At 48.5% G+C, this 25,007-nt stretch overlaps 2 protein-coding genes and 3 non-coding genes across 5 annotated transcripts in view; all 5 read left to right on the forward strand.

Moving 5' to 3' along the window:
• Positions 1–8,870, forward strand: part of TBRG4 (transforming growth factor beta regulator 4) — a 14,893-nt gene extending 6,023 nt beyond the window's left edge. Inside the window, exons 3-11 of the mRNA XM_027837162.1 lie at positions 493–816; positions 2,099–2,270; positions 2,670–2,827; positions 3,396–3,506; positions 4,085–4,229; positions 4,556–4,798; positions 5,341–5,452; positions 5,750–5,864; positions 8,479–8,870. Coding sequence (XP_027692963.1) covers positions 493–816; positions 2,099–2,270; positions 2,670–2,827; positions 3,396–3,506; positions 4,085–4,229; positions 4,556–4,798; positions 5,341–5,452; positions 5,750–5,864; positions 8,479–8,580 — 1,482 coding nt within the window. The 3' untranslated portion in view covers positions 8,581–8,870. The remainder of the gene's footprint in view (positions 1–492; positions 817–2,098; positions 2,271–2,669; positions 2,828–3,395; positions 3,507–4,084; positions 4,230–4,555; positions 4,799–5,340; positions 5,453–5,749; positions 5,865–8,478) is intronic.
• On the forward strand, positions 1,632–1,768 carry LOC114024300. Its single transcript, XR_003566892.1, has one exon. It is a non-coding gene; the product is annotated as a small nucleolar RNA SNORA5 (small nucleolar RNA).
• Positions 4,912–5,049, forward strand: LOC114024301. The gene has a single exon (XR_003566893.1). It is a non-coding gene; the product is annotated as a small nucleolar RNA SNORA5 (small nucleolar RNA).
• On the forward strand, positions 6,006–6,143 carry LOC114024293. Its single transcript, XR_003566885.1, has one exon. It is a non-coding gene; the product is annotated as a small nucleolar RNA SNORA5 (small nucleolar RNA).
• Positions 8,871–14,707: 5,837 nt separating the features above from the next.
• The window catches only part of NACAD (NAC alpha domain containing), a 17,642-nt gene continuing 7,342 nt past the window's right edge, over positions 14,708–25,007 (forward strand). Inside the window, exons 1-5 of the mRNA XM_027837273.1 lie at positions 14,708–15,101; positions 15,179–15,314; positions 18,060–18,094; positions 21,626–21,718; positions 23,151–25,007. The exon at positions 23,151–25,007 is cut by the window's right edge and continues 528 nt beyond it. Coding sequence (XP_027693074.1) covers positions 14,708–15,101; positions 15,179–15,314; positions 18,060–18,094; positions 21,626–21,718; positions 23,151–25,007 — 2,515 coding nt within the window. The remainder of the gene's footprint in view (positions 15,102–15,178; positions 15,315–18,059; positions 18,095–21,625; positions 21,719–23,150) is intronic.

Below are 25,007 nucleotides of genomic sequence, written 5' to 3' on the forward strand. Positions count from 1 at the left end.
ACCGCATTGATAGGAAAGGTTGGCAATTGTTGCTATGGAATAAGCTTTCCATCTAGCCACGGATGTGAAACATTTCATAGCCAGAAAAGCCTTGGTATAATGAGTGCTGAATTGTGTATGCAGAACTTAAATGCTCCAGAAGTCTTGGAAAAAGCCTTGGATTCTAAGGAAGAGGGATTGCATCCTATAGCCAACGCAAAGGCACCAAGATGGCAGGTGGAATGTGTCATGTGTGAGGACCAGCTAGAAGGCCGTCTTGGCTGGGCTTTAAAAAGTGTGTTCTAGGATTGGGGGTTGTGGTGGGGATGGGTATTATAAAACTGGAAAGGTAAGTTAGGACCAGCTTGTGAAGGGCTTTAAGAGCCAGACAGGAGTTGTCTTTGATTTCAAGAAATACAGTGATAGGGTCTTCTTACTATTTCACTTTACTTTCCAGTTGCTTTTTAATTACACTTTAGACTAGAAAGTCATTTTCTTCTGTCCTTGGCCCAGGTATCCTCAGTCTGGCATGGAACCCTTATGAACTTGCTCCGGAGCCTCTACACATTACAACTTCCAGAGAATTTCAAGCCCCTGAGATCTGTGGAGCAAGAGGTTCGCTGGAGGCTTCGCCGAGTTAAATATAAGAACCTGGTTTTTCTGGCAGAGACGAGCATCCCCTACATGCAGGAGCAAGCCTCGAAGGAGCTCCTGACGGAACTCTTGATGTACTTGGAGCGGCGCTGGGCGGAGATCGACGACTGCCGCACCGTGGTGGTCCTCATGACCAAAGCTGGGCACCTCTCAGAGGCACTAATGGACCGTCTAGAGGACAAGGTATTGGGGAATGAGGACTGACGTACATAATTCCTTCCCTCAGAGAATTTGTCAGCCTTCATTAATATAGAAGATTTAGGGAAAGTAGGTACAATTCAGAGCTTCCCTACATGCTCCAGGGGCATGCCAGAAGCCATAGTATTATTCTCTTAATGTCTTTAGCACATGGTCCCAGGTGACATAGTCTATGGTACAGGAAGCATGGGTTTCTGGGAAATGGTGGGTTTGGACTAATGGTCCCTTCTAATAAATCTGTGGATCTATTTTCTTCTCTGTTTTTGGGAGTCACACTTGGGTTTGTACTTCTACCAGCTATGGCAAAATGGGGTTTAAGAACCTGAGTCACTGGCAGAAAGTCAGCCAACTCTTGGCCAGGGTTTTTTCTCGTCATAAGCTTCCATGTTTCTATTTTTTTATTTTATTTTGCCATTAGCACAAATATGTTCTTGTATCCACAGCACCTAACATAAAGTCTGGCATACAGAAGGAGCTTAATAAAAACCAGTTGAATGATGAATGGATAGATAGAAGCTTATGGCCTGACAGAATATGATAGAGAGGAGCTTCCATGTTTTTAGAGGGCTTTTATTTTTTCCAAAGCAATTTCCCATTCAGTATCTAATATAATCTCACTAATAATGAGGTAGGTGGAATAGAAGCTACCCTTAGCTGACATATAAGGGAACAGGTTTGAAGAAATAGTAGCTCACCCAAGGTTACACAGAAAATTGGTGGCAGTGCTGAGCTGCCTCAGGCTTAGGTCTCCTTAACTCCTAGTTCACTGTACTTGATCTGTCCTTTGCAACCTCAAGCCTTGCAGCCTTGTCAAATTCAGCACCTGCCTGTGTCCATGGCAAGGGCTGGCCCAAAAGGCTGCCACAGAAACACTGTGGCTCATGGGCCCTGTGTCCTGCTTTCTGGGACCTGGGGATAAGTTTGGCTACAGACACTGAATTTCTCTCAGCAGACTTCCCCTCAAGTGTCTGGGTTTCAGGTCCTAAGTTGCCACGGGGTCCCTGAGATTTAGAAAGTTTTTCACTGTCCTTGGGGGTTCATGTCAGAAGGGTCTTGCATACGGGAATCTGACTAGTTTGGGTGCAGGAAGTGTCCTGTAGGGATTAGAACATCTCATGGGGCATTTCCCTTGGGATTGGGAGGAGGCGGGATCAATGTTTTAGGTGCTGGATTGAGACCAACTCTCCAGCTCCTCCCCCCATTTTGGTGCAGCAGAGAATGGCAGCTGCCCAGCTAGCTGACCTCCCTGGGTGGCTGTGGTTGACAGTTCCTGGAGCTGGCAGAGCAGTTTGGCCCTGAAGACTTGCGGAAAGTGATGCTGACCCTGGCTTCTCAGAACCGGCGGTCAGTGCCCCTACTTCGGGCCATCTCCTACCACCTGGCTCAGAAACCTTTTAACCTGACAAGAGGAATGCTTATTGACTTTGCATATGCTTATGGTAAGGCAATGGAAGTGGCTATGAGGAGGGCAAGGAATTATCGCTAACTCCCTTGTCACGTCTTATTTTTCCTTTCTCCTTGTCACATTGGTATCTGCCCTACCCCTCTGGTATCAGTTGACCTATAAGGCTACTACAGAAACACTGTAGCACTTGGACCCCACATGTCCCTGTCCGTTTGACCCAGGATAGACTCTTATAGACACTAGCAGTTCTGGTTGGAGGGGGATGGCGGGTAAGGGCCAAGGTTCCTGAGGTCTGGGCTGGGGACATCTGAGCAGGGCTAGTGAATAAAGGAAGTGGCTGTATTAAATCCTGCTAAGGATTCAGCAGCTCCCCCTCTCCTGTTCCCTTAGGGGCCCTGCCATTTAGCTCACTATAGTCTGCTTTGTCCTAAAGGAAAACTAAACTTCCACCAAACCCAGATATTCCAGAAGCTGGCAGCTGAAATGCTGCCCCAGGTGTCCAGCATGACGCCCAGTGAAATAACTCAATGCTCCAAGTCCTTTGCCTTCCTCAAGTGGCTCAACTTGCCTCTCTTTGAAGCCTTTGCCCAGGTAAGCAGAGGTCAGATAGAGTAGAGTCCTACCACCCTAGGAGGTACATTTTGGATTATAAAAGTGACTGCCATTTATATGAAACTTTAAAGTTGCAAGGAAGGTGATTGATTTATGGGCCAGGCTTGGTTTAGAGACTCAGTAGAAAGTATCCTTTAAAGATTTCTCCATAGGCCTTCACTGCAGGTATATGAGGTATCTCCTAGATAGATACAAAGCCAGTAGCCACAGATTATTACTAGTTTATTCATTTTCTTGAGAACTTTAACCGCAGGCCCAGGCCACTATCTTATCCACATAGGTCCTTGCAAGGCTTGGGAGCCCAAGGTCCAATGACTGTGGTATGTGTGTAATCTTCTGCCACTGGGAAGGTGACACTTCTGGAAGAGCCATAGGACTTAAGTGTTTGGGGAGTGACCTGTGTCCTCAGGAGAATAGATAAGATGCATGTCTTGCCAGGTACATTGGTTGTTGGATAATAGGGTAAGGGCTAAGAGGCTCGAGCTAGGCTAGGAAACAAATGAGTAGGCTCTTCTCTCTATCTTACCTTCCCTCTTCTGGTGCCCAGCACGTGCTGAACAAAGCGGACAGCTTCACCCCGCTCCAGCTGAGCAACGTGATCCTGGCATTTGCTCGCTTGAATTTCCATCCTGAGCAAGAAGAGCAATTCTTCAATTTGGTATGGTTTTTTCTATCCCCATTTCCCCTTCCTGGAGGGGACACTAGAAGCAGGGACAGGGTGATGGGCATGGATGTGGTTTCCTGCTAGGAACCAATGAAGAACTAACTTGTCTGGGGCAGTTGGGTAGTGGGAGAAGAGTTCCAAGGAAGAAAGGCTTCCATTGTCTTAATTTCCCTCCTAAATAAACTCTAAAAAATACAATCTTGCAGACGTGTAGAAATGGCAATAGAAGAGGAAAAGTGAGTACTGGGAAAAAATACTCTGAGAAAATAGCCATGCTCAAGAAAGGGGGAGCAAGTAATAGGTGTTCAAGTGCTATAGCTCTCTTAACTTGGAATAGAGTGCAAAATGGAAAAACCTAGGGTTTGGGGTTGAGGCTCCTTAAAATGTGACTTGGAAAGGAAGAATTGTTATCCTAGAAAGATAGCAGGGGATTCGACATAGGTCTCACGTTTTTGGCAGGTTGCCTTCATCCTTGGGTTGTGTGACTAAGTCATTGGTCATATCAGCGAGTGTTCTGCCCTGGGATGCCTAGCTGCTGAGAGCAGGAGCCTCACACCAGTTACCTTCCCCAGGTACACAAGAAACTGGAGCCAGAATTGGCCAAGTGGAACCCCACCCTGCATGTTGATGTGGTATGGTCCCTGTGTATACTCCAGCAAGTACAGAAGGCTCAGCTTCAAGAGGTTCTCCATCAGGACTTTCACAGCCAGTTTCTAGGTGAGGGGTTGAAGGGTTGGGGAAAACAGAACCTGGCATCAGCTCTGTCTCTTTGCATTCTCCTTCTTGAACTTCCATGGGGCAGGGTCAGATTCAGCCCTGACAGATACCTCATCCTTTCAGTGGAGAATTACCTACGTGGTTCCCACAGTGGTGGGATTGCTCCTGGGCTGTGTGTCTGTCTTCACATGGCCCAGGTACAAGATAGGCTCCAGGCTTTCAGTCCTGCTCTTCCTCCAAAGTTGGCTTCCTTCTGACTGACACTCTAGTTTCTGAGCATTTCCAGTCCTGTCCTTCCCTAGAACATGGCTCTGTTCTGTTTGCAGACGGCAAGTTCCCTCAGAACCAAAACACCTGCCAGAAGCTGATCCACATCAATGCTACTGCTCGACTGGAACATCCTGAGTACACTGGACCGTTCCTGCCAGCAGCCGCCCTCCACCCCAAACCCCCCACATCCAGGAAGATGACACCCATGCAGAAAGATCTGCAGGACATATTGAAAGGGTGGCTGGGGAGCGATGACAAGGCCCGTTTTGGAGAGACCACTCAGTATGGCTGGGAGCTGGGTGAGCCTGCGCATCCTCCCCACCCTGTACCTGGGCTGATGGTGTTGGTTCCACAAATACGCTTCCTCTGTTTTTACCACCTCAAATCTAAACCTCCCCAGAGGGCCCAGTTCTGCAGCTGTGTCAAATTCAGCACCTGCCCCCTTTCATGGCAGGGGCTGGTCCAAACAGCTGCCACAGTAATACTGCAGCTCATGGGCCCCAAGTCCCTCTCCCTGGGGCTTGGGGATAAAGTCTTGCTGCAGACACTGGGCTGGGCCAAGGGTATTACTATTCTCCAGGCGTTTTCCTCTGTTTATATTTGCTTTCCCTGTACAGCTCTGCCTCCATCAGTTAACCTGCCTCTAGTTAATGAACGTGTAGTGTGGTCGAATCACTAGGGCACAGGCCTATCCTGGCTGCCATCTTCAGTGCTCCTGAGTCTATTCAGGACAGCCTTCCTCTGGATTTTTATCTCAGTTGAAGTTCCAATTCATTGACTCTCCATTGCTCGTTAACCCTTATATTCCCTTCCTCATCTCTCCTGCTTTCCCATTATCTAGATGCTGAATTGGTACTTGACACGGACAATCAGCCTCTACCCGTAAAGAACTTTTTGGCACCTCACCTGGCTCAGCCAACTGGGACTCAGCCTTTGCCCCCTGGTGCCAAGAGGTAATGTGCTTGTTGTTCCAAACCCTGTCCAACATGGGGGGTGGGTCATGCCTACATTGGAGGGCAGGAGTTGGCCTTGGTATACAACATGTGGCAATACTTGCCACAGTATGGAAGCTTTCCCTGTGATTAGTCCAGCCTACCTCCCTGCATAGCAAGTTCTCTATCTTCTTCCTTCTGGACCTTTCTTCTGTTTTTCCTTTTGATCTTTCCATTCCTTTGTTTTTGAAAAAGAAAGATGAATGAATCTCTTTCCGTGGAGTAATGCCCAGCTTCCTGCCCTTGCCTGTTCTCTAGGTTAGTTTTTCTGCGTTGGGAGTTCCCAAATTTCAACAGCCGCAGCAAGGATCTGCTGGGTCGTTTTGTTATGGCCAGGCGCCACCTTCGGGCTGCAGGCTTCCTGGTGGTGGATGTGAGTACCAAGTGTGGGTGTGGTCATTCAGAGCCCTAGCCTCCATGTTTCCTGCATCTCCATGGGCTGGCAGAGGAGGACCAAAGGGATGGGAGAGTTCCATCTGTGTACACATGCCTTGAACTTGGCTGTTTTTAACCTTTCAGCTGTGTCAAATTCAGCACCTGCCCCCTTTCATGGCAGGAGCTGGCCCAAACAGCTGCCACAGTAATACTGCAGCTCATGGGCCCCAAGTCCCTCTTCCTGGGGCTGGGGGATAAAATCTTGCTGCAGACACTGGGCTGGGCTAGGTTAGGGCATTCCTCCTCTCCAGCCATTTTCCACTTTCTTTATGTTTGTCCCATTCAGCTCTGCTTTTATCAGCTGACTGTTTCACCTACCTTACTCTTTCAGTAGTGTTGTTTTTGTAGATACAAGTACATCGTACGGAACTGTCATTCACTCTACCCTGACCTGCAGGGGCCTTCACTTAGTCCACTGTAATCAAAAAGAACAAATGTGGGACTAGGCATCAGCTAGTAGTTGGGGAGAAAAACAGCTTCAGTTCTCATTTATGTTGTGAGATCCATACAAGGTCCTATGAAAAATTAAAGTAGAAGAGATTTCCTCTAGCTTAGGGGAATCAGAGGAAGTCTCATAGAAGGATAAGGTTGGCGCTTGAAGAATACCAACAGTTAGTTATGGGAGGGAAGCATTAGTGAGTAGCATTATCAGATGCCCTTGACTAAAGCTCAGCTGTTCTTTTCCCTAGATCCTCCTGTGGATCCTAAGGGAAGGTGGGGTTTGAATACTCATTTGAGTCCACTAAAGGCTGCGCTATATGTTCATTAATGTGCTGGGGTTCACACATGGAACTCTAACCACCTTACAGATGTTCCTTCACCTGGCTGTAATTACTTTGGCACCAGAATTTGACTATGGTCTGAAAATATTGACAGACCCTTGATACTTTTTAAACAGGAAAGTGTTGGTTCAGAGCTTCACATTAGGAAGATTACTTGGGCAGTGGTAAGGGGAAAAAAAGAGACTAGAGGCAGGGAAGCCAGTTAGGAGACCCAACTGATTGCTGTTGCTCAAGACCCTTGAGGGTGCTGAGAGTGAAGAGGGAGGGGGCAGATTTCAAGAGGTGTTTCAGAAATGGATTCAGTGAGACTCACCACCAGGCTTGAATGGGCTGATGTGGGGATTCGACAAGAAAGTCCAAGATGATTGTGGTTTTAAGTCTCAGTGACTTGGAGAGTGATGGAACCATAAATAGGAAGAATTTAGGAGCAAGCAGTTTTGGAGAGAGGATGAGTTTAGTGTTGCATATGTTGAGTTTGAGGTCATAGTGGTGTGTGTAGGTATGGATGTCAATATATAGGACTAGAGTTCTGGGAAGAGTTTGGGGCTAGAGGTAATAGATTTGTTGTAAGTCACCAGCACAGATGTCGTGAATGAAGCCATTGGAGTCAGTGAGATTAACAAGAAAAGAGAAAAGGCTGCCAAGGACAGAGGGCCTTGGTCAGTGACTTTTCTGGGTGCCAAGAGTGTCTTAGAAGACAAGGAAGGGAGGAGGTAGTCTGCGGAATCAAACATTGAGCATCGAGGAAGATAAGCACACACACCTTGAACTTTGCAATAAAACATGCTGTAGGTGACATTTGAGGAAAATTGAATAGCGGAGAGGAAGTGGAGGTAGCTGGTGATTTTTTTTGTTAAGTCATTTTCAGTTATGTCTGACTCTCCATGACCCCATTTAGGGTTTTTTTGGCAGAGATACTGCAGTGATTTTCCATTTCCTTCTTAAGCTCATTTTACAGATGAAGAAACTCGGGCAAACAGGGTTAAGTGATTGGCTAGGGTCACAAAGCTAGTAAGCGTCTGAAGCCAGATTTGAACTTAGTTCTTCCTGACTTCAGGCCTGGCACTCTATCCACTTCACCACCTAGCTACTGTAGCTGGTAATAGAGGCTACTTTTCCCTAGAAATTTGGGAGTCAATGGAGATACCGGACTTGTACTGATCAGTATCTCGGTATAGAGTCCTGGACGGCTTTGATCTAAATGACTGATCATTTGATCAAGGGAAGGTTTTTTGGTTTGTTTGCATATTTTTAGGAAAAGGGATGCCTGAGTGTGTTTGTAGACCTCTATGGAGAGGGTGGTGTGAAAGGTGTGTGGGAGGGTAATTGCTAAGGCCAAGAAAGGGGAAGAATCTCAAAGTAAGAGCACAAATCAAGTAGTTAACCTTGGAAAGGAAAACCACTTCATCCTCTGAAGCCAAAGAAAGAACGAATGAGAAAAAAGGGTTCAAATGAGCAAAAGGAAAAGTGGAAAGGCCCAGCGGGCTTTCCAAAAGGAGGACGTTGGGCTTCTCAGAACCCTTGCCTTTGACAGTCTGATTCTGTTCCCCAGCTTTCACTTGAATGTTTCCTCTACCTGGAGCACAGGGTCATCTTTAGATTGGACAGGGGAGTCTTGAAGTGCTAATATTGACTAAAAAGACCTAGCATCATCATGCTGTCACTTTACATACAACACAAATTCTTCCCTTGGTGGGGCTTGTGGAGAGGAGGTACCTGCTCTTCCCTCAGCCACATCGGGCCATCCTGACCTCTCTTTGACCTCCTTAGGTTCCATACTTCGAGTGGCTGGAGCTGAAGTCTGATTGGCAGAAGGGTGCCTACCTCAAGGACAAGATGGGGAAGGCTGTGGCAGAGGACCTGGCCAAGTGACCTTCCCTCTTCTAGCCTTATATTAGCTCCAGCCCTGCGATGGAACAGTTTGTGTGGAAGGGAAGACTTGTGGATCCATTTCTCCCAGGCAGCCCAGGCTTACTCCCAGAGACCTCTGCCTGACAAGCTCATGCCTGGGCACTAGATGCTGGTTGTGTTGGGAGTCTTTCTCCTCGATGACCTGACTCCTGCTGCTACTGAATTGGGGATATTGGATAACCCAGTCCTGTGGGGGGGCAGGGAGGACTAATTTTCATTCCCCCAATAAAGGTTTCCCTCTGAGCTGTCAATCTGGGACCATGAGTTGGAGGGGTTTGAGGAAGGAAGGCTGCCGTTACACGATCTTTAATTTGGGTTGTTACCCCACTGACATCTTCTGTGCAGCTGAAAAGGCAGAGATGCAGCTAGGTGATGAAGTAGGTAGAGTGCACTGGGCCTGGAGTCAGGAAGCCTCAGACACTCCTAGCTGTGGGACCATGGGCACAGATCATTAACCGCTGCCTCAGTTTGTTCATCTGTAAAATAGGGATAATAGCCCTACCTCTCAAGGTTGTTTGTGAGGATCAAATGAGGTATTTGTGAAGCACTTAGTATTGTCCTTCGCACATAGTAGGCACACTTAATAAATGTTTCTTCTCTCCCCTTCCATACAGTGCACTAAGTAGTAGCTTCTTACCCTCAGCCTCCTGTGGGGCACTTCATTGTGTGTGCCCAGACCCACAATAGAGACTGCGGGGAGTAGAGGGTCGGACTAAGATTCTCCTAAGGTCAGGCTCCTGCATGGAGGAAAACTCCCCACACGGGGCAAGCACATAGAAGATGAGATAACGGCCCAAAATAATGGCTTCTTTTCATCTGTAAAGTGAGGAAATCGAATTAGGAAACCTGAGGTCCCTTGTAGATCTGAGACCCTGTGAATTGGGCCGTCTTTACATTTCCTGGTCTTGTCAAAGAATAAATATTAGTACTGTGCTAATGAAGACGTTTTAGCCAGACATGTACCAGAAATAATTCTTTGGCTTAATCTACTCAAGTGTTTCTTGCTTGGAGAGATGTGTCCAGTTTGGGATACTTCACCTATCTCACCTCCATGCCCTTGGATAGGACTATCTCAAAACTGTGAAAGATGGGCATCTCAAGAAAAAGGCTGTAAATGTTAAAATAGAATTTAAAACTAACATTCCTAGGTGGTCAATACTCAGTTCTTTCCTGGACCACTCCAAGTGTTCAGCTGGAGTACACAAAGGGAATTCCTTGAATCCCTTCTCAATGGAGAAGGGTGGCTTATAGTTCAGGAGATAGACAAAGAGGGGGCTGCATTTTCATGAGTCCATTGCCCAATTATTACTTTTATTCTCTTTCCCCAGGGAAGGCTCCCTGACTGTCAAAGAATTTTAGGTTACTATTTTTAGTTTTTTTAAAAAGGTTTTAAAGAATACTTGCCACAGTATGGAAGCTTTCCCTATAATTAGTCTAGCCTACCTTCCTGCATAGGTACCCTGAGGCAACTTAAACATGGGAGTCAATTCCTGACCTATTAGCAAGATAAGTGAAAAAAATTTGCATTTTGTGTTTAGGTCTGGTTGGGTGGGGCGGGAGTGAGTGAAGCTACTTCCCTTCAGGAAACAAGTTGAGCTGAATGCAAAAAACCTGACTTGTAATAGTATGTGTTTAAATGGCCCTTTATTGTAAAACTATTTTTGTGCCACGTGACAACATGGTTAAAGATTTGCAAACTACTGCTCACCAGTTATTTGCACAAGCTCACAGCTAGGGAATGGAAAAGCTGAGACTTGTACTGGCTCCGAAGTCCACTGCTTACTGACTAGGGTGAATTCAAAGAAGATAGAAACATTGTGAAGGACCTGGGACTTGAGTTGGGTTTTTGGGCATGGTGGTTTTGTCTTTTCTGTCCTTGCTTGACTATTCCTTTCTGGTTATAAGCATCTCCCATTGCATTAACTCTAACCTTAAAACACATGTATGTATATGTACTCAGTCCTATGGCTTGGTATCTTACTCATGAAAACATGCAAGTGACTCCTAAATCTCTAGTTCTGGTCTAAACACTTTGAACTTCAAGTGAATGCTGCATCTGGATGTCTTGTTCTCACCTTCAACTAGTTGGGCACCAGATCTTTTAAACTAACACTAAACCAGGCACCAAATAAAACTCAAAGGAATAAACCATGGTCTTTATCCTTATGGTGCTTAAGGTTGGACTGTCAAAGGCATGTGTCAGGTGAGGGGTATATAGCTATTAAAGAGATGGAAGAGGTATCACCCAGGGCTGGGATTTTGTCTTGGGTGGTTACTTGTGTGGCACTGGGACTGAGCTTTGGAGAAGGAAGGGCGTTCCACTTAGGGGCCAATGATTTATTCTGTAGGACTAATAGCAAGAATATGAATCAGGTTCTCCGTTAAGAGAGACCTGAGGCCTCTTACTCCAACCTTAAACTTGGAAGCAGCAGTCATCTTTACAATGTCCCAGACAAGTGGTTATCTATTGAAAACCAGATTCCCTGTGACAAAGAAAGTCTCAAAGGAAGGCCAGTCTGTTTTCTAACTTTAATTGTTACATTGGCTACAATGAGCACCTGCTCGCCCTTCTCGGAGCCTCCTCCCTTTCTCACACACAAAACTACCCATTGATCTTAATTCTGGCCTCCTTTGGAGACTGAATATTGATGTTCTCCTGTATAATTGCTCATCCCTGCATGTTTTAATTTGCAGAGTAGGATAAGGTTGGAAAGGTGGTCCAAACACATGAAAGATCTCGAACGCCAGGGAAAGTTAAGGCCTTCACCTGATGGCAAACATGAATTTCAGTGGCTGTGTTGTAGGAATGTTACAGGGGCAAATCTGGAATGGATTGGGAGAAGGAAGACTGGAGGTGGGCTGATCAACTAGAAAGAGGACTGCGTTTGTATTTAGCACCACAAAAACCTACGTCTGGCATGACTGTTTGTGTGACCTTGCTCTGGGTCAGATCCTTAATCTGTGAAACCGTCTAATTGGACTAGAGCAGGGATATTCAAATTAGTCTATAAATGTTTTTATAAGATATTTTGGTACCTTTCAGCGTAATTAGTTTCTTATGTATTTTTAGGCATTTAAGAAAATTATGAGAATATTCATGCATTTAAGAACAATTAATTCTGAGAAAGGAAGGATCCATAGGTTTCACCAGACATCATCAGATGTCAGGCATCAGAGATGGGCCTCAATGCAGTCCTGACTCCTGATGTCCACTATTCTTTTCGTTACACCACACTGCCCCCAATGAAGAGAAGGAAGAAACTGTAAGTTTTCTACCTGGGAGACATAGAAGTACAAAAATTTGGAAGCGGTCAGTTCTGGATATGTGTGGATTTCTGGGTGGAAGGGACAACTAGAAATATCTATAAAGTGGTAGAATTTAGAGCTGAAAAATATAATTTCACAGATTGGGAAACTGAGCCTCCCCCCCCTCCCCCAACAAAAAAAAGGTAAAGTGACCTACCTAAGGCCATGCAACAAAAATAACAGACCAGACCAGATCTCTTACCCTAAATACAGTGCTATTTTTCAGTAGCAGCTAAGAGTTCTGTTATTCAATTGGGGGAGGTGGGGGGAGGGAAAGTAGAAAAAATTACCTGACTAATTACAGTCTTTTAAATCTTTGATCTCTGCCCAAGAGCCCTCCTCCCTCACCTGATCCCAGTGAGCCCTACCTCCTTCCCTCATTGCTCTGGAAATGGATGCTAATGCAGCTGGGCTCTATAGTTACCAGGCAACTGGGAAGTGGTTTCCATGGTGACCACTACTGGATGACTGGGAGGACTAATCTTTTCTAAGTTCCACCCCTTTATAGTCTAGCTTTGACTCTTGGATGAGAGGAGCTAATTGTTACATAGAGTTGTTCCCCACTATACCACACCTCCTCCCTAGCCCCAGCTACGTGAGGGGGAAAAGGACTAATAATCTATTTTTGAATCCCTTTCTCCTCAGCATGGCATGACAGAAAGAGGAGTCAATATAAGGTAGTGGAAAGAGCCATTAGTTTGCAATCAGAGGACCAGGCTTTGGGGAAATTCCCTTCCCTCAGTGGGGTCCAGTATTCTTATCTGTAACATGAAGGGCTAGACCACATGATTTCTAAAGTCTCTGCCCCACCTAGCTCTGAACTAAGCACTTCACAATTATTTCATCCTCATAACAACCCTGGGAGGTAGGTGCTATTATAATCTCCATTTTCCGGATGAGGAAACTGCTGCAAATGGGTTAAGTGACCTGCTAGTAGTATCTGAGGTCACATTTGAACTCGGCTCTTCCTGAGGGGCAGCTAGGTGGCAGTGGCAGCCCTGAAGTCTGGAAGATTCATCTTCCCGAGTTCAAATCTGGTCTCAGACACTTCCTGTGTGACCCTGGGCAAATTACTAAACACTGTTTGCCTCAGTTTCTCATCTGTAAGATGAGCTGGAGAAGCAAATGGCAAACCACTTCAGTATCTTTGCCAAGAAAATTCCAGCTGGGGTCAAAAAGAGTAGGTCACAACTCAACAACCAAAACTTCCTGACTCTAGGTGTGGTGCTCTATCCATTACACCACCTAGTCACCCTTCAGCTAGTCCAACCTCTTCGTTTTGCATATGGTAAGCTTTGCATACAAGTTCTGAGAGGGACATGTCCCTTCTGAACTGGTCGTGCCTTGGTAAGCACTTTAAATTTTGAGTCAGAAAGAACTGGGTTTGAATTGGTCAATTGACACTGTGAAAAAGGACAAGTCACTTTGTCTGAATTTATTTCCTCATCTGTACAATGGAGATAATGCCTGTCATTGTCCCTTCATAGGCTTGTGAGGCTCAAATAAAATAGTCCCAGGAAAAAGTACTTTGTAAATCTTAAAATGCTAAATGTCAGTGGTTCTAGAGATTTTGATGATATGGCCTGAGACTGACCAATCCCGTGTCTGGAGAGGAAAGAGTGGTGGTCATGGGGAGAGGGAAGTTTATATTGGGGGTGGGGGAAGGACGTTGCACTAGTGCACCTCTGTGATCTGATGGGTGGTTAAGTATAGGAGCTGAGGCAGGTTAACGACAAAAGGAGCAGGGTGTTTTGTTTTGTTTCTTGTTGGAGGGGGAGCTTTATTTTTGTGTTAATACCTCACATTAAAATTGAGCTATTAGGTTGAAAAAGAACGTTTCTCATAATAGCCGCATGAAGAAACAGAGGCTTAGAGAGGAGCTCTTTTATATAGTAAAAATGCGTGGTGAATAAGTGTCATTGGACTGGACCAATTTTTACTGGCACTACCACCTATGCACATTATTGCATCCCTTTTACGTACGAGAAAACTAGGCACAGGGAGGTTGAGTAACTTGCCCGTGATCATACAACTGTTGTCAGAGGCTAGATTTGAGCTCTTCTCTGTTGGACTCCGAAGACCAGCCCTCTCTCCATACTGCCAAGCTGGGATGACTGAGCCCCATTGCCCGCAGGCTAGAGCTTGTCAGCCGTGACACGGCGCCCCCAGTCAGTTCGGGTGCCTGGGCTCGTTTATGTCCTTGTTCGATGCTTGCAGACTGCCTGGGACAGGAGAACCCCGGGACTGTGCAAAGCACCCCACCCATGCACCCAGGAGGCAGACGGAAACCTGGGACAGGGAGCGCCGAAGTGGAGCATCGGGGGCGGTGGGGGGAAGGGGGCCCTCTGGCAGCCTCGGCTGCCCTCACCTCTTCCCACGCTTCCATCTTCCTTTGATGCCTCCCCATTCTTCCTCCATCTCCTTGTCCTGGTTCTTTACGTCTCCCTCCACCCCCGATCCTGGTCCCATCCCGTCCCTTCCCCCGCCACCGCGGGCTCTGCAGTGCCTGGCACACACCCGGCGGGGGGAGGTGGAGGGGGACCGTGGAGGGCGGGGCTGAAGGGACGGAGTAAGCGGTGACATCATTGGCCTGACCCCCCCTCCATACACACACACATACACGCGCGCGCGGGCGCACACACACACACACACACACACACACTCACTCCCACCCTGCTGGCAGCGAGGAGGCAGCGGCGGGGAGGGCGGGGAGGAGGGAGGGGCCGCACCGCGGATCCGCCAGGCCCCCCAGTCCGCCCCGCCAGGCCCCCAGCCAGCCAGCATGCCCGGGGAGGCGGCCCGCGCCGAGCTGCTGCTGCCCGCGGGGGGTGGCCCGGGCCCCCGCACAGGTGAGAACTCGAGAGAGCGGGGCCCGCACCTGAGAAGGGGAGGGGAGAAGAAGGGAAGGTCAGGCAACTGGGCTGGGGTCCGAGGAGCCAAGAGGGAGGGGACAATGACAGCGCGGCCCCGAGCCGTCCCTGCCGCCTGCCGCCTCCTCCCTGCATCCTTTGCCCTTCTGGCATCCTTCCCTCCATCCCTGTGGCCCTCCTCATCCCCCGGCGCCCAGCTCTCTGCCTCACTGCTCCTTCTCCTTTCTCCTCCAGCTCTTCACCCTCTGTCTCTGCTCTGCATCTCAACCCGCTCTGCCCCCTCCCCGCATTACACTCTTTCCGCCAGTCCCTTCTGGGCTCTGACTGTCTTTTGCTTAATTTCCAGGCTAAGCGTCCTTCCCCTCCCCTCTCTTCCATCCTAGCCCACATCGTTCCTCCTTTACTCCTGTCAGCCTCGTTGGTCCCTTCTGGGCTAGAAGGTGTGTGGGGAGGGGCAAGGGGGTCGTGGGGGGATAATGACACCTACGTGGTTGGGGAGGAGGGGAAGTTTGGGAATGGGTGGGAATCTCACAGGGATGAGTAAAGGGGTGACTGAAGAGTAGAATTGTGCACCAGGAGGACAAATAGATTAGGCCTCAGGTCTGGCTTGGGGGTGGGGGTGGATTGAAGGGGAGGTTGTCTGTGGGGCTATGAAGATTTACATCTCTTTCCTATCCCCATGGCCCTGCCCTTGCCCTCTCTGCCCTTGAGCTTAAGGGCCCTATCAGAGGGCTAAGCACTACCCAGGGTATGGTATCCTACAGACTGCCACCTTCAGATTTCTACCCAACCCCTTAAGAGGGGTTACAGATTAAGGAAAAAAGAAAACTTGTGTGTTTCCCTGGGTCTGATCCCATGATCTCCCATCTCATGGAGCATGCTTTGAGCAAAATCATAGCTTACCTATCCCTCTTATCTTGAGCCAAAGAAGGAGTGACTATTTCCCAAAATGGCCCACTTGAACCTTATGAGTCCTAGGCCCCAGCCCGGTTTGTAGTTTCCCGGCTCATTGGCTCCTGGCTTTGTTTTGTTTTGTTTTGTTTTGTTTTGGGAAAGGGAGAAGGATATCACAAATGGGAAAGAATTACTCTGCCAGTTTAAGGACAGGCATTCCCAGAGCTCCCTACAAATGTGTTCAGATGACCTAAACACGTGAAGCTGCTCCCCTGGAGATAGGAGGGAGGTACCCTCAGCCTCAGGAACAGAGAGGCTGAGGTAAAGACAACCATGAAGGTCCTGAGTGTGGGGACAAAGTTGGAGGGCACAAAGAGGACTGGAGAAAGGACTGAGCTCGAGGGGACAGACACAGGAGAGATGGAGAAAAGGAAGAGTAGGCCTTGAAGGGATGGGGCATACAAAGGAAACCCACCTGAAGGAAAAAAGAGATGTACCTAAGGAAGCCTTTGGAGTATCTGTTCTTAGTCAAGAATGATCAACTGCCTGGGGATCAGAAGGTCTGCCTAGGGGGCCAAGCTACAATGCCTTTAATGAACTGGTGTGGGGGGGGGTTGCAGAAATTGATGAGGATAGCTAGGAACAGGAGCTAGCCCACATGCCCAGTGGCTGCCCATCCCAGACCAGCCAGGACTAGCCCCACTCCACTGAGATACTTCCCCCTTGGGCTATGTGGGCCAACTGGCAACAATTGGATTTTTCCTCAAAGTGCTTATGGCTGATGGAAGAGGAGGGAGGCAAGAGAGGAACTGAGAGAGATACTGGAAAGTGCATATGGACACCCTGGGAAATCTCACCTCAACAGACTCAAACGCCTTCCTCCCCTAACTCAAATGGTATCTGATTCAGTAAGAAACAGACTGGCCTTGGCAGGTCCTCTCTCCCCTTCTCGTGACCCCTTTAGGATAGGTATAGCCAGCTTAAAACTAGTACCTGGTTAATGGAGCCCTCAGCTCCCAGTAAGGGGGGGGGATCCCCACAAAACCTCAGTGGTGAAACCATATGCTTTGTAAGGAAGAGGGCATATTTCTCCCAATTTAGGCAATGGTTACTCTATTAGCTCAGGAAGAGCATTTATATTAGCACTTTACATATATTATCTCATTTCATCCTCTCTACAACCCTGTGAGTTAAGTGCTCATTATATCTACTTAAATGATGAGAAAACTGAGGCTGAGAAAGCTTAAGTGATTTGCCCAGAGATATACAGTCTGAGGGAGGATTTGAACTCAGGTCTGATTGCAAATCCAATGCTCTATCAATACACCACCTTGTTTCTTCAAATCCCATAGAAAAGATAGATTGAAATGGCAGATGGCAGCTGGGTCAGGAGATTCTACAGCCTCCCTCCAGCCCTATCCAGGGTTTCAAGAGACCAACAATTCTGATTTCTATCTCCCCTACCCAACAATTAGGTCTCCTGCTTTCTGAGACCCCTCTAGTTTCCCCATCCCCCTCCCCCCCACTATATGGGACCCTCATGCCTTCAGGCTGGTTCCCCACACCAGCCTCCCAAAACCCATCATAACAACAGCTGGCATTCACATCATTTACAAAATGCTTTCAGTCCCTTGTCTTGCTTGAGTCTCACATCATCCCCATGACAGAGGTCATGTCGATATTACCACCATTTTAGGATCAGAGGGGATGAGTTGCTCAGGTCCCACAAGTAACAAGTGCCAGAATTAGGGTTTAACTTTGAGTCTTCTGCTCCATTACAGTACTCTTCCAGGGGTGAGATCCCTCCCCATACACACAATGACTTCTCAGGGCATAAAGCCCTGGACAGAGGATTTCACCCAAAGGAGAAGGAAAACTTCAAAGCACCTTCTTAACCCCAACCAGCCAGCCCAATTCCAGGGGACAGAGAGAAAACAAGCAAATGATCTCTGGGCAAGGGGATCAGCTATTTGGGAGTGAACTGGTGGTTTCCCCTACATAATTGGCTAATGACTTTCCTATATCCAAAGAGAAGGGAGACCTAGGTCCTCCTAGGGCAGCGACCCTCCATCCTTCCTTATATAAAGTTAATCCATCAGCCACACCCACTCCCAAGATCCTTTGGGGCAAGGCTGGAGGCTTCCAGGTGCTTGGAGTTAGTCCCACCCCTAGGTCACTGGGGACTTAAGTTCTTAGCTCTCTGTCTCTCCCCGCTCTGCCTCAAGCTCAGTATCAGCAGTTTTCTCAGTCACAGTAAGAAACCTAATGCTTTCCATTCCTCTCTGGTCCCCCTCAGCTGTTTCTCTTCTCAGTGGAAGCTAAGGCTAGTTCCAAGGTGAGGACCACCCCCTCCCCTTAACCTCCTTTCAGGATGGCTACTCCCCAGTACCAGATGCAGCTGACTGGTGAGTTTCCCAGCCTGGGCTGTGGGTGGGGCAGTCTTCTAGGTAGCTAAGGGTGGAATCACCCCAGAGCCTAGAACTGGATCGAAGGGTTTGCCATAATCAGTTTATGGAGGTGACATTCCCACTACCTTGATGGTGAAGGAGTTTGTTTTCTGAAGGATGCCTCTTCCTCCCGAGGTGATTTTCCCCCACCTCGAGGGTGTCTGCCTAGAGACCTTGTTCCCTGGGGGAGTGGGGATACCCAATTTATTTGGGAGGCCCTCAAGTTCTTGGATATCTCCCTCTCTCCTACCCCACCAATGGGGGCTTTGCTTTGAGCTGACCCTCCCTTCCCCAAGAACAGCACAGAGATGGAGATTATAGATTGGGGGTGGAGGTGGCGGGGGGAAGCCTATGGGATCTCAAAATAATCACCGGTGATACGTGTTAAGCCCTTATTTTATAGAAGTATTGGTTGTGAGATCAGTAATATAAGTACTATTAACGCCATTTTACAACTAGTGAATCCAAGTCACGTGAGTTCATTGGTTGTATTGTTGGGAATTGAGGTGTCAGGCCAAATTTAGTGGGAGTTTTTCTTGTGGCTGTCAAGCTGTCAAAGCTGAAGGGAAACTTAGAGAGCATCCAATCATACCTACTCATTTTTCTAAAGGAGTAAACTGAGGCTTCCAAACAGTTTTGCCCTGCCTTGGCCCAAAAGGACCTGAGTCTTTGTTTCCTCCCTATGTCCCTTGCCCGGCACTCTTTGTGGACCTACCCTCTTGCCTCAAATGTGGCCTGAAATAGGAGATAGGAGACAAGAGTTGGGATGTAGAGTAGGAGCCTTTGTCATGGCAGTCTGAGCTCTTACAGGCAGACATCAGGACCCTGCTTCTTCCATCCTGGGTGGGGCAATAGACAGGGGCTGAAGTCTCCCGTTCGGTAAAGAGACTATTAGGATAATGTGATAGGATGGCCCTGTGGTCTTAGAGTCAGGACAGAGAAAACAAGGAACAGCTAGCCTTTTGAGTTAGGATTCTGTGGTAGCTGTCTCAAGCATGCTTCTGCCTCCCCAAACAGGCTAGGAAAAGGTGCCCCAAACATCGCCTATCTTCCACTCAAAGCAGGCTCTCCCCAATTCTGTCTGATTTGGTGTGTCTGTTTCCTGGGCACATACCTACTAGATGGTCCACAGTTCTTTGCAGAAGCCTTCTGATTCAGCCTGGTGAGTGGAAAATGATGGATTTGAGTGGAGGGGCTGGCCACTTTCTAACTTGCTAGCCTTTGAGCCCAGTTTCCTTAACCCTCAAATGGGAAATATGCTGCTTAACCTATGTCCCAGGGTTGTTGGGAAATAATAGATATAAAGCACCTGCTGTAGAAACATTGGCTGGTTTTCTCCTCTCCAGGCACCTTAAAATGCATGGCTAAAGCAATCTGCAATCATTTGTTTTCAATCCAATGGTTCCTTCAACTAATGGTTCTTATTTTCATTAGGGACTGTTAACACCCCCAAAATGGCATTACTTAGAATTGAGGAAGGGCTTGTTTATACTTGTATTTTCTATTCCATTGATTCAAAAAAAATAAATTTGCCAAGCTCCAAAGGAGAGAATGAAATAAACTATTGGATTGAGAGCATGAGTTTTCACCCTTCTGATCGATGCCCCGGATCTTAGCAGTAGGGTCAGAGTGCACACAGGTTACCATGATAACAGGCACATTTATGCTCCTTAGAGTTTGTAGAGTTGGAACAAGCATGAGGCTGAAGTACCAAAGGTGTGATTATCTCCATTTTACAGATGAAGAAACTGAGATACAGGGAGGTTGAATGACCTAGGATAATAGGACGAGTGTTGAAGGGGACTTCAGAGGCTGGCTCTTTTTGATTTCTCGTTTTCGGTTTTGTTTTTGTTTTTTTTGTTTTTGTTTTTTTTACAGATGAAGAAATGGGTTCATAGATTGAGTGGGATGATGTTCTACCCAGCCAGGAAGTGCCTGAGGTGGTAGTCAAACCTAGACCTTTCCAAACTCCAGGTCCAGCTCATTCCACCACATCCTGTGGTATTTATATGCATTTCAGTGATTCTGAAAGACCTTACTTACCCCACTGAGCTCATCCTGGGATTCACTTAGCCAAAGGCCTGTAGGGGAGTGACCTGGAGATTTGATTTTGTGCTTATTTGTATATCAAAGGTCCTTCCCAGTTCTCATTCTTGGAACTACCCTAGGAAACAAAGGGAAGAGGAACAGAATCCCGAGATTCTAGCCCCAGTCTTCTGGCCTCAGAATCTGGGGCTAGTGGCAAACAGCCTCTCCAGCCTCAGGACACCTTAATAGGAAGCTAACACCTTGCAGCTAGGGCCATATGGATGCTTTTGCAGGGGTCTCCCAATCCCCCCTCCTGCTCTGGGGAGCTTGTCTCTCTCTGATTGATTCCTCTTCCAGCTGGGATCTAGGCTGACCCTAGGGAAGGTGAGGCATCTCTCCTGGGGCCTGTACTTAGAAGTCGAGCTGACCTTCCAGACTTCAGTGGAGGCAAAATGCTGAGTCAGGGCCCTGGGCTGGCCATCTCATGCTGGGATGCATCCGGCTTCCCTCCATCTTCCAATTGCAGCCTGGTCCCTGGGGTGAGATACTACTCCCTGTCCCCAGCAGAAAATAACTTCCTGACCAGGCAGTAATTTGGTCAATTCACTTCAATTCAACAAGCATTTGTTAAAGTACCCACTGTGTGCAAAGTGTTGTGAAAAGTGCTAAGGAGAAAGACAAATAATAGAAATTGTTCCTGCCCTCAAGGAGTTTACAGGATTGAAGTTCCATTCAGATTTAACGTGGGAGTTGGAGTAGAAGACAGCAGGAGGTAGAAGACCTTTTCCCCTTCTTGGTCCTTTCTGTACCTAATCTCCTCTGAGGCAGGGATTCCCCCTCCCTCCACCGTCCCAGAGGTAGGGATGGGTTAGGTAAAGTCATCAAGATGTTCTGGATTCCAGGGCAATGGCAAGGGAGCTGTGTCTCTAGCTTCTCCTCTCCTCCCTTGCTCTCTCTAGGCCTCAGTTTCCCCATCTTTAAAATAAGTAGCTAACACACAACCCTTTTAGATGGGAGGCATGTAGGGTAATGGAAAGAACGGAGTTCAAATCCTGCTTCTTACTAAACTGGGGTGATCCAGACAGGTCACTTTGACTTGGTGGATCTCAGTTTCCTCATCTTGTAAAATGAGGGCATTGGGCTAGATGACCCCTAAGATCCCTTTCTAAAAGCTCTTCACTTAGGATCCAGTGAGCCTAAATGATCTCTAAGCTTCCTCCCTCTTCCAGCTCTGAGATTCTAAGATTCTAGCCTCTGTTCTTCGCCCACTAGTGAGGTTACAATAAGCAAATGTTTAATGGGGGGGGGCAGGGGAAGGAGAAGAGGAGGGGGCCCTGGGCCTCTTCCCTCTACTCTCCATTGGTGTCTGACCAATGGGGAAGCGTCTTATTGTTCGTGACCTTTCCTGAGGGTAGAGGGAGATTCCAAGATCTGGCCACCCCTTTGTCCCCTTCCCCCCAGGTCCTTGTCCAGGGCCCCGGAGGCTGGGAAAGCAGAAGGGAGACAGAAGGGTGGAACGTGGGGGCCGGCTTATGAAGCCCAATGAGGTTGCGCGCCCGCTCCCTTTTCTAGCCTGCCTTGGAGAAATAGGGACTTCAGTGTGGAGGAAGGGGAAGTGCTGAGAGATTGTGGCTGTTATTTGAGACAGGAGCTTGGGCATTTTTTTTTTTTAAAGGGATGGATGGAGCCACAGTGGCAGCTCTGGTCTAGAATGAAGGCCTCCCTTCTGGCCTCAGGGTTAGGTCTTCAGGGGTCAGAGCACAGAGCTCATCTGTTTAGGTCAGATCACACATTCAGATGGGATCTTAGGAAATAGCAAAAAAAAAACAAAACAAAACCAAACAAACAAATAAACAAAAAAACGGGAAAGGCGCTTTTGAGAACATCCGGTAAAAGACGAGTCTGAGATCCAGAGATGGTAATGCACTCACCCAAGGTCACACAGCGGGTTAGGTGGCAGAACCAGGATCAGAATCCAGGTCTCCCCATCGACAAGCTGGTGCTCTTTCTAGTGTCTCATGCCTGAGGCAAATCTAATGGGCAGGCCAACTGATCTACCTCCCTGTTTTCTTTCTCTGCTCCCCTGGCAAGCTTTCGTCATGGCTGGCCCTCTGGCCTGCAGACTGCTGAGGCTGAGGCACAGCCTGGCAGTTAGCCAGGGAGAGAAGGAGCAGAAAGAACCTTAGCAATCTGAGTCCTTACCTTGGGACTACGGCCTTGAGCTTTGTTAGTTCCATAAGACCCGGCATTGGTGCAATGCATTCAAAATCCATTTCAGAACACTTTTCTGTAACCAGGGTGATAGACATAACCAGAAAATAACAGGATAATTGGAATATATAACAGGTTTATTGGAAATAACCTTGGAGTCTGTCCACAATACCTTGGAAAACCTGTGTTTGAGCCCTGACTCAGCTAGCTGTTTCTATGGGCAATCGTTTAACTCTCTGACACTCGGTTTCTTCATCCATAAAACGGAAATAATGCTAGACTTGGAATCAGAAAGACTTGAGTTCAAATCTAGTCTCAGACACTATCTGTGTAACTATAACCTCTCTCTGCTTCCTACAGTTTCCACATCTGTAAAATGGGGCTAATGGCACCTACCTGCCAAGGCAGCTGTGAGAATCAAATGGGAGAACCTACGTAAAGCACTTTGCAAACTTTACAATGCTACGTAAATATTTGCGTGGTGAGGGACGCACACGGAAAGGACCACAGAACTAGAGTTATTGTTGTCGATCATTCTAGAAATATTCTTCTCATCTTACCTATGAGAAGATTGAGGTTTCAGGCGATGAAGGGATTTGTCTAAGGTCCTACACCCGGTTGATTGTATTACTCAGTTGATAGCCCAGGTCTCCTGACTCCCAAACTTTTGGGCCTGGTCTCCATTTTCTGAGAAATCACTAAGTGAGGCCCTCCTCTTGTTCTTCCTTCCCAGCATCTTCCATTCCTCCTCAAACCTCTTTTATCTTTTCCACAGTTGAACCCCATGACACTGCTGCCTCTACACCCAGTGGGGACCTGCCCACGCCTGAGGACTTGTCCATGCGAGGGGACCTGACTCCAGGGCCAGCCTCCATCCCCTTAGCCTTCCTCCCCGCCAAGCACGGTGACCGGCCACAGCCAGAGGGGGCCAGCTCGGACGCTGGAGTGGGCAGCACCCGTTCTAGTCGAACTGCCTTGGGAGAGTGCAGCCCTGTGGTGGGACCCCCAAAAGGACTCCCTGAGGAACCCCTCATCCTGGAGAGTCTGGAGCCTCGGGTTGTGATGGGTGAAGAAACAAGCAGTGGTAGGCCCCAGCAGGCCACCACAGAGCTGCCCAAGGAGCCCCAGGTAGCTGAACCCCTGACAGTGACAGATTCAGAGCTCAGGGACTTGGAGGGCAGGCGGGCTGGCCCCAGCCCACCCCCCGAGCTGCTCTCTCAGGGTGACCTCCCTGTGCCTTCCCCCCGCCTGGACCCAGACCCTTACTTCACAGCTCCTTCCACCCCCACCAAGGTGGCCTGTTCCTATCTGTTCACCCACTCTCTCTGCCTGAGTGAGGAACCCAGTGACACTGAGGTTGATATCCTCGGCTCACCACCCACATCCCCCTCTGGCTCCTACATCACTGCAGAGGGGGGCAGCTGGGCCTCTTCCAGCAGCTTTAGCACATCCCCATCCTGCTCCCCCAACCTGCTAATGGAGACTGAGGGGCTGGACTCTGCTGAGAACGGGGACCTCTCCCTCCTCTGCTCCAACGAGGAAGGCGGCCAAGAGAGTCCCCTCGGCGGGGCCTCTGACTCGGATGACACGGAGCTCCTGCCTGCAGGAGCTCGGGACCTCCCCTCCTCGGAGTCGAGCCTCTCTGGGGACAGCGGCTCCTCCTGGAGCCCAGGGAGAAGTGGGGGTGCCTTCCCGGACGTCAGCTTTCCTGGCAGCGATCCTATGATCCCGGCCACCTTGCTACCTTTCCGAGGCAGTCTGATCTTTGAGGCCGACGCTGTGGAGATCACGCTGTTGCCCCAGGAGGAGACTCCGAGCAGAGATAGCGAAGGTGAGGACGACAGCACTTCAGCCTCCTTCCTACAGTCCCTGTCAGAGATGTCCATCGACGAGGGTGTGGATGAGGCCTTTGCCTTCCGAGATGACACTTCAGCTGCCTCTTCTGACTCTGACTCAGTCTCCTACGCTGGGGAGGAGGACGAGAGGCTCTACAGTGAAGAGCCCCATGCCCAGCCTCTGCTCCCTCTCTGGCTCAGCTCCCCAGAGTCTGGGGATAGCTTGGCTGAGAAGGAGGAGGAAGTAGCCACTGCACAGCTCCCGGCCCAGTGCCCAGGGCTTGGCTTAGGCATGGAGCCCACTGCCACGGCATCGACCCTTCAGTCCCTACAAGAAATGGGTCTAGAGTCCATCGCAGTGACAACATCCCAGACCGTACAAAAAATAGCAAACCTAGAACACATTGCTATGTCAGTGGCCCCTCAGACCCTACAGGAAACAGCAGGCCTAGAACCCATTGCCGTGAAAACATCGCAGACCCTACAAGAAACAGCAGGCCTAGAACCCATTGCCATGAAGACATCGCAGACCCTACAGGAAACAGCAGGCCTAGAACCCATTGCCACGAAGACATCGCAGGCCATACAAGAAGCAGCAGATCTGGAACCCATTGCCGTGAAAATGTCGCAGACCCTACAGGAAACAGCAGGCCTAGAACCCATTGCCATGAAGACATTGCAGACCCTACAGGAAACAGCAGGCCTAGAACCCATTGCCATGAAGACATCGCAGGCCATACAAGAAGCAGCAGATTCAGAACCCATTGCCATGAAGACATCGCAGACCCTACAGGAAA

This window comes from Vombatus ursinus, unplaced genomic scaffold (genome assembly GCF_900497805.2).
Source record: "Vombatus ursinus unplaced genomic scaffold, bare-nosed wombat genome assembly UNPS02014820.1, whole genome shotgun sequence".
NCBI classification, from domain to species: Eukaryota; Metazoa; Chordata; class Mammalia; order Diprotodontia; family Vombatidae; genus Vombatus; species Vombatus ursinus.